The sequence below is a fragment of the Sinocyclocheilus grahami genome, unplaced genomic scaffold (genome assembly GCF_001515645.1).
Source record: "Sinocyclocheilus grahami isolate Dianchi unplaced genomic scaffold, SAMN03320097.WGS_v1.1 scaffold1447.1, whole genome shotgun sequence".
Classification (NCBI taxonomy): Eukaryota; Metazoa; Chordata; class Actinopteri; order Cypriniformes; family Cyprinidae; genus Sinocyclocheilus; species Sinocyclocheilus grahami.
The window spans coordinates 172,568-185,210 of NW_015506626.1; the positions used below are offsets into that span (position 1 = coordinate 172,568).

The following is a 12,643-nucleotide window of genomic DNA, read 5'->3' on the forward strand; positions in this document are numbered from 1 at the left end:
ATAAATAAATACTGTCCAGCATAAAGCACATTTTTCAGTAACAGTCTCACGTGCGCACAGCATGCAGAGGAGTTTCGTTTTGAGTGAAAACAGGGCGGAAAAGCTGGGAGGTTTTAAAGAGTGCAAAGGGAATTATAGAAATGAATATATGAATTAATTAATTATATGAATGCACCTCTGAAGGTTCTGACTGTCTTCAGAAATGATTCAATGGCATTTTGTTTTCATCTTCGCTCCATGTAATACCTAAAGAAATGTTCTTAATCGCAATGCTGCTTTGTTTACGGGAAATAGCTCTAATTCAGCTTTTCCATAAGCGCCACCTGCTGTCAGCGAGTGGATTTTCAGAGACTTATATTTACATTCAGCCTGTGTGCAGTTTCTGTCTGGTCAAAAACGGACCGAATTTCCATGCCCTGCTGTAAATTTTGAACGGTTGATGAAAAACAAACTTATGTGGATTCTACACATTTAAACAATTCAGATAAGCTATCTAGAATTATTTATGGAGCAAATAAAATACATATAATCATGTATTAATCAATTATCATTTTGACATATCTTTTCTTTATTTAAAGGCTGAAATATGAGGTTTACCTTTTTATTAAACTTTTTCAAAGCTTTATTTGAACATTTACATTAGATATTTCAACACGCTCTTAAACTGTTGTCAGTCAAGTTGTCATTTAAAATCCGAACATCATTGGTAATGTTATTGTTTTAGTGATTATGCAAACAAAAAAGTCATTTTATTTGTTGTTTGTTGATTTTAAATATAAAACTTGGTGAAGTGATTTATGTGTTGATACTTTTTGTACATCTCCAGCACATTTTAACAATACCGTGATAATACTGATAACCGTGATAATTTTGGTCACTATAATCGTCATAAGAAATGTTCATACCATTACATCCCTATTCTGGACACGGTTTTCTAGTAAATGCTTTATGTGTAAAGATGAATGAAACTAAAGTGCTTACATTCCCATCATTTAGTCTTACAGCAACACTTGCCAGTGTTGGGGCAGCGAGTATTCCCAGTGCTGGACTGGTCACCATGTTACTCATTCTGACAGCCGTTGGACTTCCTACTCAAGATATCAGTCTGCTGGTGGCTGTTGACTGGCTTCTGTGAGTATTCTGATTCTAGACCTATTTGATCCAGATTGGGACTTTTAAATGTTAAATGAAAGCATTCCCTGAATACTGTCATATTTTAGATGATCCTACTATGAGGATGATCCTAAGGTGAGGAAATGTATGTGATTGCTGAACAGAGCCTTTCATCTGTTTTTCTACTCAGGGATCGTTTCCGTACCTCAGTTAATGTGGTTGGAGACTCATATGGGGCTGGCATCGTCTACCATCTGTCCAAGGCAGAGCTGGATGCTCTGGATGCCCAACATGGGAAGTCTGATGATATAGAGATGATGACCAAGACCCAGTCCTACTATGATGACCTCAAAAACCATCATGAAAACAACTCCAACCAGTGCGTCTATGCTGCTCAAAATTCAGTCTTATTAGATGATTGCAAGGTACAAGTCACGCTTATGGACGTAGCGACATCTACATAACACATCCCCGCATGCTCTACATGTCTCTTTTCTGATATCTTTTGCATGTTTGCATATATGTATATGCACAAACATGTATGTGTGTATGTACATACATGGTAGCTACAGTATATATATATAGGGGGGCTATCTGAATGTGAAAGTATGCATCCTTCAGGTCCAGAGAAAAGAACCAATCCCCTCAGTGAATTTGCGCAAGGATCTGTTTCAGCGTAGTCATCCTGAACGACCTTTTCATGAGGGTGTGACTTTTTGGGGATGAGGAAGTAACGGCTGTAGAAGCCCGACTCGCTCTGAGCTGGAGGAACTGTTTCTACAGCTATTTTTTCCCAGCAGATCCATGAACTCAGAGCGCAGGACGTGAGCTTCCTTGCTTTACACTAAGGTGGGGACCACGCCGCTGAAGCGCATGAGTCTTCGAGTGAATTGGAGTGAATATCCTCGTTTTATTATCCCCATGACCCATCTCGACACTCCGGGGATGGCCTGCAAGGCCTCGGCCCACGTGGCGAGGGGTTGGATTAACTCGAATGACTGGCCGCATGGGGGCAGAATACTCATGAGAAATGGAAGAGGAAATTTGCTCTCTTTTTGAAAATGTTTGTGTTTTTTCCCCCCCTATAACAGCGACTGATTGCTTGGGCGCTTGAACGGGCCCATTGTTTGCAACAAACACATTTCCCTCTGTACCCAGAGTTGAACGGGGTGCTAGGAGGTCTAAGAGAGGCTGCTTGGGAGGTGGTCGAAGCAAGACTTGGCCCCATCCTCTTCCTGTTCCGCAGATCAGGAAGACGCCTGAGACGCCAGGTCCAACGGTATCTTGGGTCGGGGTCCCTGGCGCTTAGGAAGGGGGTAGCGTCTGGCCAAGCGGGAGCGCCCTCGCGACTGATGAGCCTTAGCAGGCTGAACGGCGGGGGTGGCAGGTGCCGGTTTCGCGGGCTGCTGAGTCGACGTAGACTTAGGGCGACTAGAGGTAACAGCGAAGCAGGTGCACTTTGGCAGGAAATGTCACATAGCTTGGGACGAATTCTGTGCCTCTGTGAAGCGCTCGGCGAATCCTTCGACCGCCGGTCTGAAGAGACCCTTGGGGGAGACTGGAGCGTCAAGGAAGGGGGACCTTATCCTCGTCCTTGATCTCCATTAGCGTCAGCCATAAATGGCGCTCGAGCACCACAAGGCTGGCCATCAACCTCCCGTTCGCTTGAGCGGTGGTCTTGGTGGTGCGCAGAGACAGGTCGGTTGCGCTCCTCGGCTCCCTGAGGGACGCGGGGTCCAGGCCAGACTCTTGGCCTGAAAGACCTGGAAGACTGCCATTGAATGAAGTGACGAAGCCGCCTGTCCAGCTGAAGTGTAGGTGCATCCAGCGAGAGCTGAAGTGGTCCTAAAAGGCTTGGACGGATGAGTGGCCTTTGCTCTCCAGCCGATAGCCGTGGGCGGGCAGAGGTGCACGGGCACTGACTCATCCAGGGGAGGCAGCTTGTCGAACCCCTTCTCTTCAGCACCATCGATAGAAGTGAGGGCGGATGAAGCAGAAGTACGGAGGTGGGCGGAGTAGGGAGTGTGCCATGATCTGGTGAGCTCGTCGTGGACCTCCAGGTAGAATGGGAGAGGCACGCTGACGAGGGGCCTGACGGTGCCCCGGCAGGAACCATTCAACCCTAACCCTAACCCTACCGAGAGGGTTCCTCTGGTGGAGACCATTCTAAACCCAGCTCTTCGACCGCTTTCGAGAGAATACGGGAAAGCTCGACATCCATCCCGTCTTTGGCGCCGCTGGCCATGGACGATGACAAGGGGGTGGGGTCGGTCACCGAGCCCAACAGCTCCTCTGCGTCTGAGGCTGTCAATGACATGCTGTCATCAGGCAGCTCCTCCTCACTTCCCCCAAATGAGACCAGATTGCTCGCACAGGCAGAGGGACGCTGGGAAGACTGGGAGAAGAGGACGGGAGAACTCTCTCTCTGGGGCGAGGGCGAGGCACGCGGGATATGGGCTGTCGTGAGCTTGCTTGCAGCCGGATGCTCAAGTCCTCTGCCCCGTTGTTTTTTCCTCACAGATCCCTGGGAGGAAGAAAACGGGAGGGCGCGAGGGGTGTAGTCACTCTCTGAAAAGAAAGCAATCCGCGAGCGAAGAGAGGAGAGACTGAAGTTCTCGCAGTGAGAACAATCATTTCCCGTGAGCGCAGTTTCCGCGTGGGATTTCCCCAAGCAGGAAACGCACTCCGTGTGGCCGTCATCGGCATGCAGGGGAGATCCGCACGAACCGCAGTAACGGTGCGGCATTTGCAACCATGCCAAGTTCTTTTAGTTGCTGATCCTTCAGCTAGCAGCATCCCAAAAACTCTTTTAGAATGTGCCCAGACATTGATGTACTCATTGCTCTTCTGCATCGTGCAAGTTTCCCTGCACGAGCCACACTCGCAGCGCAACATTTGCAACAATGTTGCAAATGCTCCACCCATTCTGGCGGGCTTTGTCTCCATAGGCTCGTGCAGCTCCGCTGGTTCGTTTTTTCTACACTGCACGAACCAATGGCTGTGCAGTTTCACTGCATGATTGAAAAAAAGGCTTCAGTTCAGGAGAAAAAAGGCTTTTTCCCATAGCGTTTTAGCAGACGCAGTACAAGTGTAGTATCGACAGGGAACAGGCTTTATTCAGCTCTGATGTATTTAGGATACAGAGGCGTTATTGAGTCGTGCAAGTTTCCCTGCACGAGCCACACTCGCAGCGCAACATTTGCAACAATGTTGCAAATGCTCCACCCATTCTGGCGGGCTTTGTCTCCATAGGCTCGTGCAGCTCCGCTGGTTCGTTTTTTCTACACTGCACGAACCAATGGCTGTGCAGTTTCACTGCATGATTGAAAAAAAGGCTTCAGTTCAGGAGAAAAAAGGCTTTTTCCCATAGCGTTTTAGCAGACGCAGTACAAGTGTAGTATCGACAGGGAACAGGCTTTATTCAGCTCTGATGTATTTAGGATACAGAGGCGTTATTGAGTGACTGAGTTTAAGTGATTATTAAGTTAAGCTTAAAGTTCACATAAATTTGCTGATAATCAGTTTTAAGAACATCAGCAATTAAGCCTTGCCTGAGACTAAACATACTTTTAGGGGAATTAAGAATGAAAGAGTAGACCAGACCTCTTGAGTAGACACATCTTTATCTTCATGTTTTGTTTGTTTGTTTGTTTGTTTGTTTGTTTGTTTGGTGTATAATAGACAGAAAGCCTGCTCCTATTTTGTGCTGTCTGTTGTGCTTGCATGCTTTGGAAGCAAACAATAACTTAACAAAAAACTAACCCAGTTTATCAAAAACGCAATCCATTGTAGAAGCCTTGCAAAGTAACCACTCAAACTTTTAGGGGAATTAAGAATGAAAGAGTAGACCAGACCTCTTGAGTAGACACATCTTTATCTTCATGTTTTGTTTGTTTGTTTGTTTGTTTGTTTGGTGTATAATAGACAGAAAGCCTGCTCCTATTTTGTGCTGTCTGTTGTGCTTGCATGCTTTGGAAGCAAACAATAACTTAACAAAAAACTAACCCAGTTTATCAAAAACGCAATCCATTGTAGAAGCCTTGCAAAGTAACCACTCATAAATGCTTGTACTATTGTTGTACCTTGTTATTTATATTTATTTTTTAATGGGAAAAGACTATGGTTTGTTGATGTCATAGAGCAGTTTGTGTATTTGTCACTGAATACTCTACATATATATACAGGTGAATGGACAAATGGCTGTAGTGTCAAGGTATACAATATGTATCTTGGAGCACAGAATTCTAAATGACAGAAACAAATGTATTCATCACTGTGCAGTGTTTTATAGTAAAAATGAAACAACTGCACATTACTGCACATATATATATATATATTTATTTATTTCCTAAATGAAATAGAGTTGATTTTAATCTAAAAAAAAGAGTCCAAAAGCAGAAGTGTCAGAGGAGTGGGGCACAGAGAGGAGACCCGGCTGGCATCTTTAGCTGAAGTAGACACTGATCACAAGCATTCATTATGACATCAGCACTGGCAGTTAGATTGTGAATATAATTAGTGTAAATTTTAAACAACAACATTAAGAATGATACTTGTAATGATACCTATAACCATAACAACTCTAAGATAATCTGGCTGTTAAGCCTGAAGTCATGTGTCTTTTCCAGGTCCAAACTCTCCTTCAGATCACAAAAGCAAACAACACACAGTGTTAAAGGGGTCATATGATGTGATTTCAATTTTTCCTTTCTCTTTGGAGTGTTACAAGCTCTTGGTGCATAAAGAAGATCTGTAAAGTTGCAAAGACTAAAGTCTCAAATCCAAAGAGATATTCTTTATAAAAGAGTCAGCCCCGTCTACCTAAAACGGTTCATTCTAACACGCCCCCACATGTCTACGTCACGATGTGGGAAGATTTGCATAACGCTGCCCAAATGGTCCCGCAAAGAATGAAGGCGTAACTTTTATTCTCGCTGTAGTATTGTTGTTGCTGCCGCCATGTCGTGAAGACACTGTGTGTTTCGTTGTGAAAGCCCCAAAAGAGGACGATATGGCTTTGTCATGCCTGGAGCTGATCTGTGCTGGTCGCTGAGGAAATACATGTGGATCACCGGATCGGCTTACACCGTGGACGAAGCGAAGTCCAGCCCGGAGTCGTCACATGTGGTTGCCGCAAGCCCTCCGGACACTCCTTTGTCGAATCCGCCGGCCGCGCCGTTCTCAAGCCCGCCACCTCAGCTCACTCTAGCCCTCCAGCCATTCCTCACTTTAGCCCCCGGCCTCCGCTCACTCTAGCTCCCTTAGTGAGCTGGGCTGCTCACTCTAGCCCCCGGCCATGCAGCACATTTGATGGAGGACCGTTTCCTAATCCTGGTAGAGTAAACTACAATGCCAGCTGTTCTGACTCACATACTGTAAGTATGGTTTTAATATTTAAACAGTTTTTATATTTTATATTTTTTATATTTAAAGCAAGTTTTTTGATCAGTGTAGAGTAGGGCTTGTTGTTTGTCATTTCTCAATCCTGGTAGAGTAAACTACAATGCCAGCTGTTCTGACTCACATACTGTAAGTATGGTTTTAATATTTAAACAGTTTTTATATTTTATATTTAAAGCAAGTTTTTTGATCAGTGTAGAGTAGGGCTTGTTGTTTGTCATTTCTCTGATCACAAATGCAGACATGGTTTTATGTTTACGTGGCGCGATGTAATGCAATGCATAAAAAGACAGTATAAGTCATTATAATCAGTAATTATGTCCCCACTGGATGCAACGAATGCCTCGTTTATAATGGGTTTTCATGTTTTTGAATCATCGCTCCGGCCTGACAGGGCATCATCACAATATGGTAAGGGGCGTAACATTTCTGTCACACGCTTGAGGTATTCGGCCAATCATAATGCACTGGATAGCTGGCCAATCACAGCACACCTCTCTTTTCAGAACAATGAGCTTTGTAAAAATCTACGCGTTTCAGAAAGGCGGGGTTTTTTTTTTTACCTTAAACCGCATAAACACATTTCATTACACCAAATACACAAAATAATGTTCTTTTTAGCAACATCATATGACCCCTTTAAAGTGAGAGTTTACCCAAAAACGCAGGGGTCTTACCACGATCAAGGCATAGAAATGTAGTAAGGGCATCATTAAAATGGTCCATCAGTGGTTCAACCATAATTTTACAAAGCTACGAGAACACGTTTTGTATGCAAAGAAAACTAAAATAATGATTTTATTCAACAATTCTTCTCCGTGTCACCGTAGCACCATTTTGGAGAGTATCACGACGCATGCGCGTGCTTTGCTCTGAACGTAAACAACACATACACGTGCATGTTCAACATCAGCAGCACCACGCACAGGCATTGTTTACGTGCGGGAAAAACACGTGCATGCATCATGATACTCTCCAAAATGGTGCTACGGTGACACGGAGGAGAAGAATTGTTGAAAAAAGTCATTATTTTTGTTAGTTTTTTTTTTGCGCACAAGAAGTATTCTCATAGCTTCGTAAAATTACAATTGAACCACTGATGGACCATTTTAACAATGCCCTTACTACATTTCTGTGCCTTGATCGTGGTAGGACCCTTGCTGTCTATGGAGGGTCAGAAAGCTCTCGGTTTCATCAAAAATATCTTAATTTGTGTTCCGAAGATGAATGGAGGATCTACGGGTTTGAAACGATATGAGGGTGAGTAATTAATGACAATTTTTGGGTGAACTAACCCTTTAATATACAAAACACATGGTGTGCTGTACAGTACTACCGAAAAATCATGATCTTGACCATTATCTTCAGAGCAAAATCTCACTTTGTGTGACAGTGATTGATCTTTTCTGAATTGTTAAAATATTGATGTCTTTGGCACTGTAACCAGAGCCTGTTAAGGTTAAGGTGTGCGGTCAATGAATTGTGCTCATAAACGGCTTTTGAGATGGTATTCTCACTTGAAACCGAGTCAAAGCTTTGACCCAGAAACATTACTATCGGTCAATACATCACGACAACGATGGTAACAACACAAAGGAGCAATACAGTATTGTTCTGCTATCGGGATCACTTTCAGAACTGAAAGGTAAAAACAGCCATCTGTCTGATTTTTACATTTTACATTCAAAATATCTTTTTGGTTGCATTTGTTTGCTGAAAGGAGCGTACATTTGCTAAAAGTCTCAGAATTCTTTGCTCCAAAGCTCCGGAGAGATCTTACATTTTCTGTTGAACATTCACATGGATATGCACTCAAATCTGTCAATAACTCTTTCAGGTAACCTTGGCAGCCACAAACGGCTCAACTGCAGAGTACACGCTCGTTGAGGAAGAACCTTGGAAAAACGATTAATGCAAGCACACAGACCCCAGCACCCCAAAAGAGAGAGAAAAACAACCTGTATTCATGCACATAGAACAAATGGGTTTTGTAGTTTGTTTGTATGGTTTCTATTCTTTTCTAACATGTTTAACAATATTATATTGTCTCATGTAACACAAGAATGTGAGGCCAAAAGCTCACACATGCAGCTGACATAATGTTATTGAGGCAGTTACATAAATTATTTGCGATGCTAATAAACATATATACATCAATTTCCAAACGTACATATTTTGAAAAAGGGTGAAAAAGGTGAATTGTTCAGAGGGAGAACAGACAGATAGCAAAGCTTCTTGCAAAGCCATTGCCCACTGCTCTTTATATGATGGAAACCTGCTCGTCTGCCTCTAGTTCCTTTGGCTTCACGACACCGTAGCACCTCTCGGTCCGAACAAATCTTACAGCCGCTTCTCAAAAGGCTAATATGGTGTTGCTAGGATACAAAAGTAGGGACGGAGGCGACCGCACACAGATGGAAGGAAAAGCACAAGTCGCGTTTATTTGGAGAGCCTCCTCCCCTGGAGCTGCTTTTATCACATCGCTCACAGGAGTGGGGGGTTTTCTGTCAAGGAAACGGATAGTAGGATGTTTCTCGTATGTATGTTGGTGAGTCAGTGGCACAATAGCACAAAAACCATTCAGGCCATTATATTTACCATTTCATTTCTTACAAGAGCCCTTTGTGTCATCCAGATGTACTGAAATATGCAATGCATGCCTTATGTTTAGTTCACGATAAAGCACAAATTGTCAATTTTTGTTGTACAACCAAAACATACAGTGAACATACAGCTGATGGCTTTAGTGTTAAAAATCATCAACCTTTTGAGATAACAGAAGCATCTTTTCAAATAGCATGCCTATTTTTATGATTTGGTGTGGTGTGTGCTAAACCTGGACTGGCATTATTAACGACTCCATTCTGATTATTCATATGTCCAGTATGCTGAGAGCACACAACCCATCTAAAGTATATTACTGCCTTTGTCCACAAACAATATATATTCAATTTGTATTCTACAGTTCGTCTAAAGCTTTTTTCCTTCCACTGGTGAGATATAGAGATATACTCAGGCATATAAAATATATTCATTTTTTTTCCAGGAAAAATTTTGTCAGGGAAAGCAAAAACATTGCTAATGCTAAGGCCCAGTTAGCCTGCTGGACTGTTTACTGTTTACCTGTTTTTATAATCCAAGTAGATTTAAAATACCTAAAGGCTCCATTTCTTTCACTGCAGACATCTTTTTTTCTTTTTTCAACATCTATTTTAAATGAGCTGAAGTTCTTACCTCTGAGAGACATCGCCAAGGCTATTGTAACTATTTTTAATCAGTTGTTGAGCTTTGGAAAATCTCATCTAAATTAACTACGAAGCCAAGTAGTATTACAATGGATGAGTTAAATCATCATAAAGAGGATGATTTTGTAACTGAGCTGAGCCAAAACGCTACCTCTGGATGTATTATCCTCGTATTCATCTCTGACAGCATCTATCCCTCATATTGCAAACGACTGTTTCTTAGCCCCGTAATGCTGCAAAACACACATAGGCCCAACTTTCCATCACTTCCTGACAGCCTGATCAATCAACATGCACATTCCACATACCTCACTATGCCAATCAGAGATTCAGAAATCCAGACGAACACACTTCTTCCCTGTGTGTGATCTTTGATCACAATATTCTAAAAATATAGTTTTTTTTTTAATTGTGTATTTGGATTATTTTAAACACTACCCTGACAAAGCTAAACAAAGATACCAGTAGAACTCTACCCCTAGTATGTCTAATTAATTTAAGACATCTTGCTATGATGCTTTGCGAACTAAACAGCTCTTTGATGTTCCAGTCTTCTAACCCTTGCCAAGAGAATAAATGCCATATGAGCACAAGTTCATGTTGCCACATTGTATAGTGTGTGGAATCATAATGTGAATTTTAGATGTTGTGAGTGTTGCCCATCAAAAGGCAAACGTTTGAGACTTCTGAGATTGTTTGGTCATTGAGCGTTGAGCCACTCTTGCGTTTTATCTATCTGTTAGATCTGTTAGATGCATGGACATTTAGTGTTTTTGCACCAGTTCTTAAAAAGCATGAATTTTAAAGTGCCTCCTTCCACTTTGTGTATATATTGAAGGCAGGGGCGTCGCTAGTGGGGGAAGAGCGGGCCTGAGCACAGAGCCCTGAGCTATTTGTGTGGCCCCTCAGGGTCCTCTCCCCCCAATCCACCCTCCACTGAGGGGACCACAGTCCACGAGTCCTGGCGAGGGATATTGACCCAATGAAATGTGCTGTACAGCAGGCCCAGAAAACCTAGCGAAGTCACTGATTGTAGCTTAGTTGAGATAGTGTTTAATTGATGTCACAGTTTTAATGAAGTGTTTTTGTAATCCTATAGAAACTATACCCACTCTGAGCTGCATAAGGTGCAATTCTATAGTGAAATAGAAAGGTAGTACTTTGCTTCAGTTTAATTCAGACTAGCTCTCTTAGCAATTTCATATCAATTATTCTATATGATCTATGTTTGGAATGTTTTTCCCTACATACATTTATGTGTCCCTAAATTTCTATGTAATCTAACATCAGACTCAAAAAAGAAGATATTTGTATATTATATATAGCATCTCCAAATATTGAAGCTATATTTTTGAAGATGTTATACAATAAACATGTCTTAATTTGATGATGAGAACATGTAAGAACGTGTTGTCTTATATATGCATTTGTGTTATATTTACATCAAAAATATGTAACATCCTAAAGTTATGATAAGACATGCTGAATTTGAATATACTTGATGATATAACCACACTGTATTAAGTCTGTGTTGAGCCACATCCACAGTATCTGTAAAACATTTCTCAGTTTCTTGCTGTCTGTCTTGCACTTGACTTCCCAATGTTTCTTTTCAGTGTTTCTGATGTATTTTATACATGCACACAGACACACATACACAAACATTTACAGGCAATTGTGATTATTTTTCTAGAATAACCCAGGTTTATTATTCTGACTTAATTGTGTACATCTGGAACCATCATTAGTAGATGGTTTGCATTTCTTACATTGGTCTTATACGTAAACCCATATGTTATTTTCTCTCACCCTTTTTGTGATGTGATTATTTTATGTAAAGGGAGAAGAAACTATAGTCAAAATGGTAAAATAAATGATTTCCTGTTTCTTAGCTGTGAAATAAAAGTGAATTCATGCATATCCATATGTGTTGTACCATTGGTGTACATACAGTTATTATAACTAATAAATGTTGATTCATAACTAATTAAAGTATTTTTTATTGACGTGATAGAGTGTTTAATACAGGCAAATGAGGATCTAGTGGGGACGGGGGTTTGGAACTAAAATAGTAGAGTGTGAAAGTACTTAAAGTGAGTCTATGCCAGTGAATAACATGAATAAGCACGTGTTCGCACCATAGGAAATAAAGAGCAGTGGACCGAGAACAGAACTCTGAGGGACACATCGAGAAACCAAAGCTATAGGGAGAGAGTTTTCAGGCCGTTCCTGAAGCTGTGGGAGTGTTAAATTCAATTTCAAGTTCAGGTTTATTTCTAAATCACATTTAATCACAGCCACAGGCCAACCAAAGTGCTGTATAATTACAAAACACAGATTACAAGATTACAATAATTACAAGTACACAGAAATAAAGAAAAAATCAACAACCAGTTAGTTAGAGACAATAAAAACGGGATAAAAATTACATGTTAAAAGCCGAGACAAACAAATGAGTTTTGAGACTGGATTAAAACTTAGATAAGTGGAAGCCATTTTAATTTGAGTTGGGAGATTATTCCACAATGTGGGGCCAGCCACTTCAAAGGCTCTATTACCCCTTGTCTTGAAATTCACCTTAACGGTACAGAACAATCAAGCAGTTTTAGGACCTGTTGTATCAAACGTGACAGCACTCTAAAACAAATCTGTAAAAATAGGGCACAATATACTGTATAATTTGATATAATATAATATACTGTATTATAATATACTGTATTTATTTTTTACAGGTGTTTTGCCAGTATTTTGAATTGTACACATCATTGCATTGTGTTTTAGAGTTAACAGAAATGTCCACAAAATTAATAGATAATGTCATGTGTAATGAGCTTCCAGTACTTTTTCTGTTATTTTTTTTACGGATTTATTGTTTACAGTGAGGA

General features: G+C 41.3%; 1 protein-coding gene across 3 annotated transcripts in view; it reads left to right on the forward strand.

Annotated features, from left to right (window-relative positions):
- Positions 1-11,745, forward strand: part of LOC107570361 (excitatory amino acid transporter 2-like) — a 43,005-nt gene extending 31,260 nt beyond the window's left edge. Inside the window, exons 9-11 of one of the 3 annotated variants that reach the window (XM_016256591.1) lie at positions 997-1,131; positions 1,304-1,538; positions 8,351-11,745. In XM_016256591.1, the coding sequence (XP_016112077.1) occupies positions 997-1,131; positions 1,304-1,538; positions 8,351-8,425 (445 nt within the window). In that variant the 3' untranslated portion in view covers positions 8,426-11,745. The remainder of the gene's footprint in view (positions 1-996; positions 1,132-1,303; positions 1,539-8,350) is intronic. The other 2 variants (XM_016256592.1, XM_016256593.1) reach the window with 2 other exon arrangements.
- The last annotated feature ends 898 nt before the right edge of the window (positions 11,746-12,643 follow it).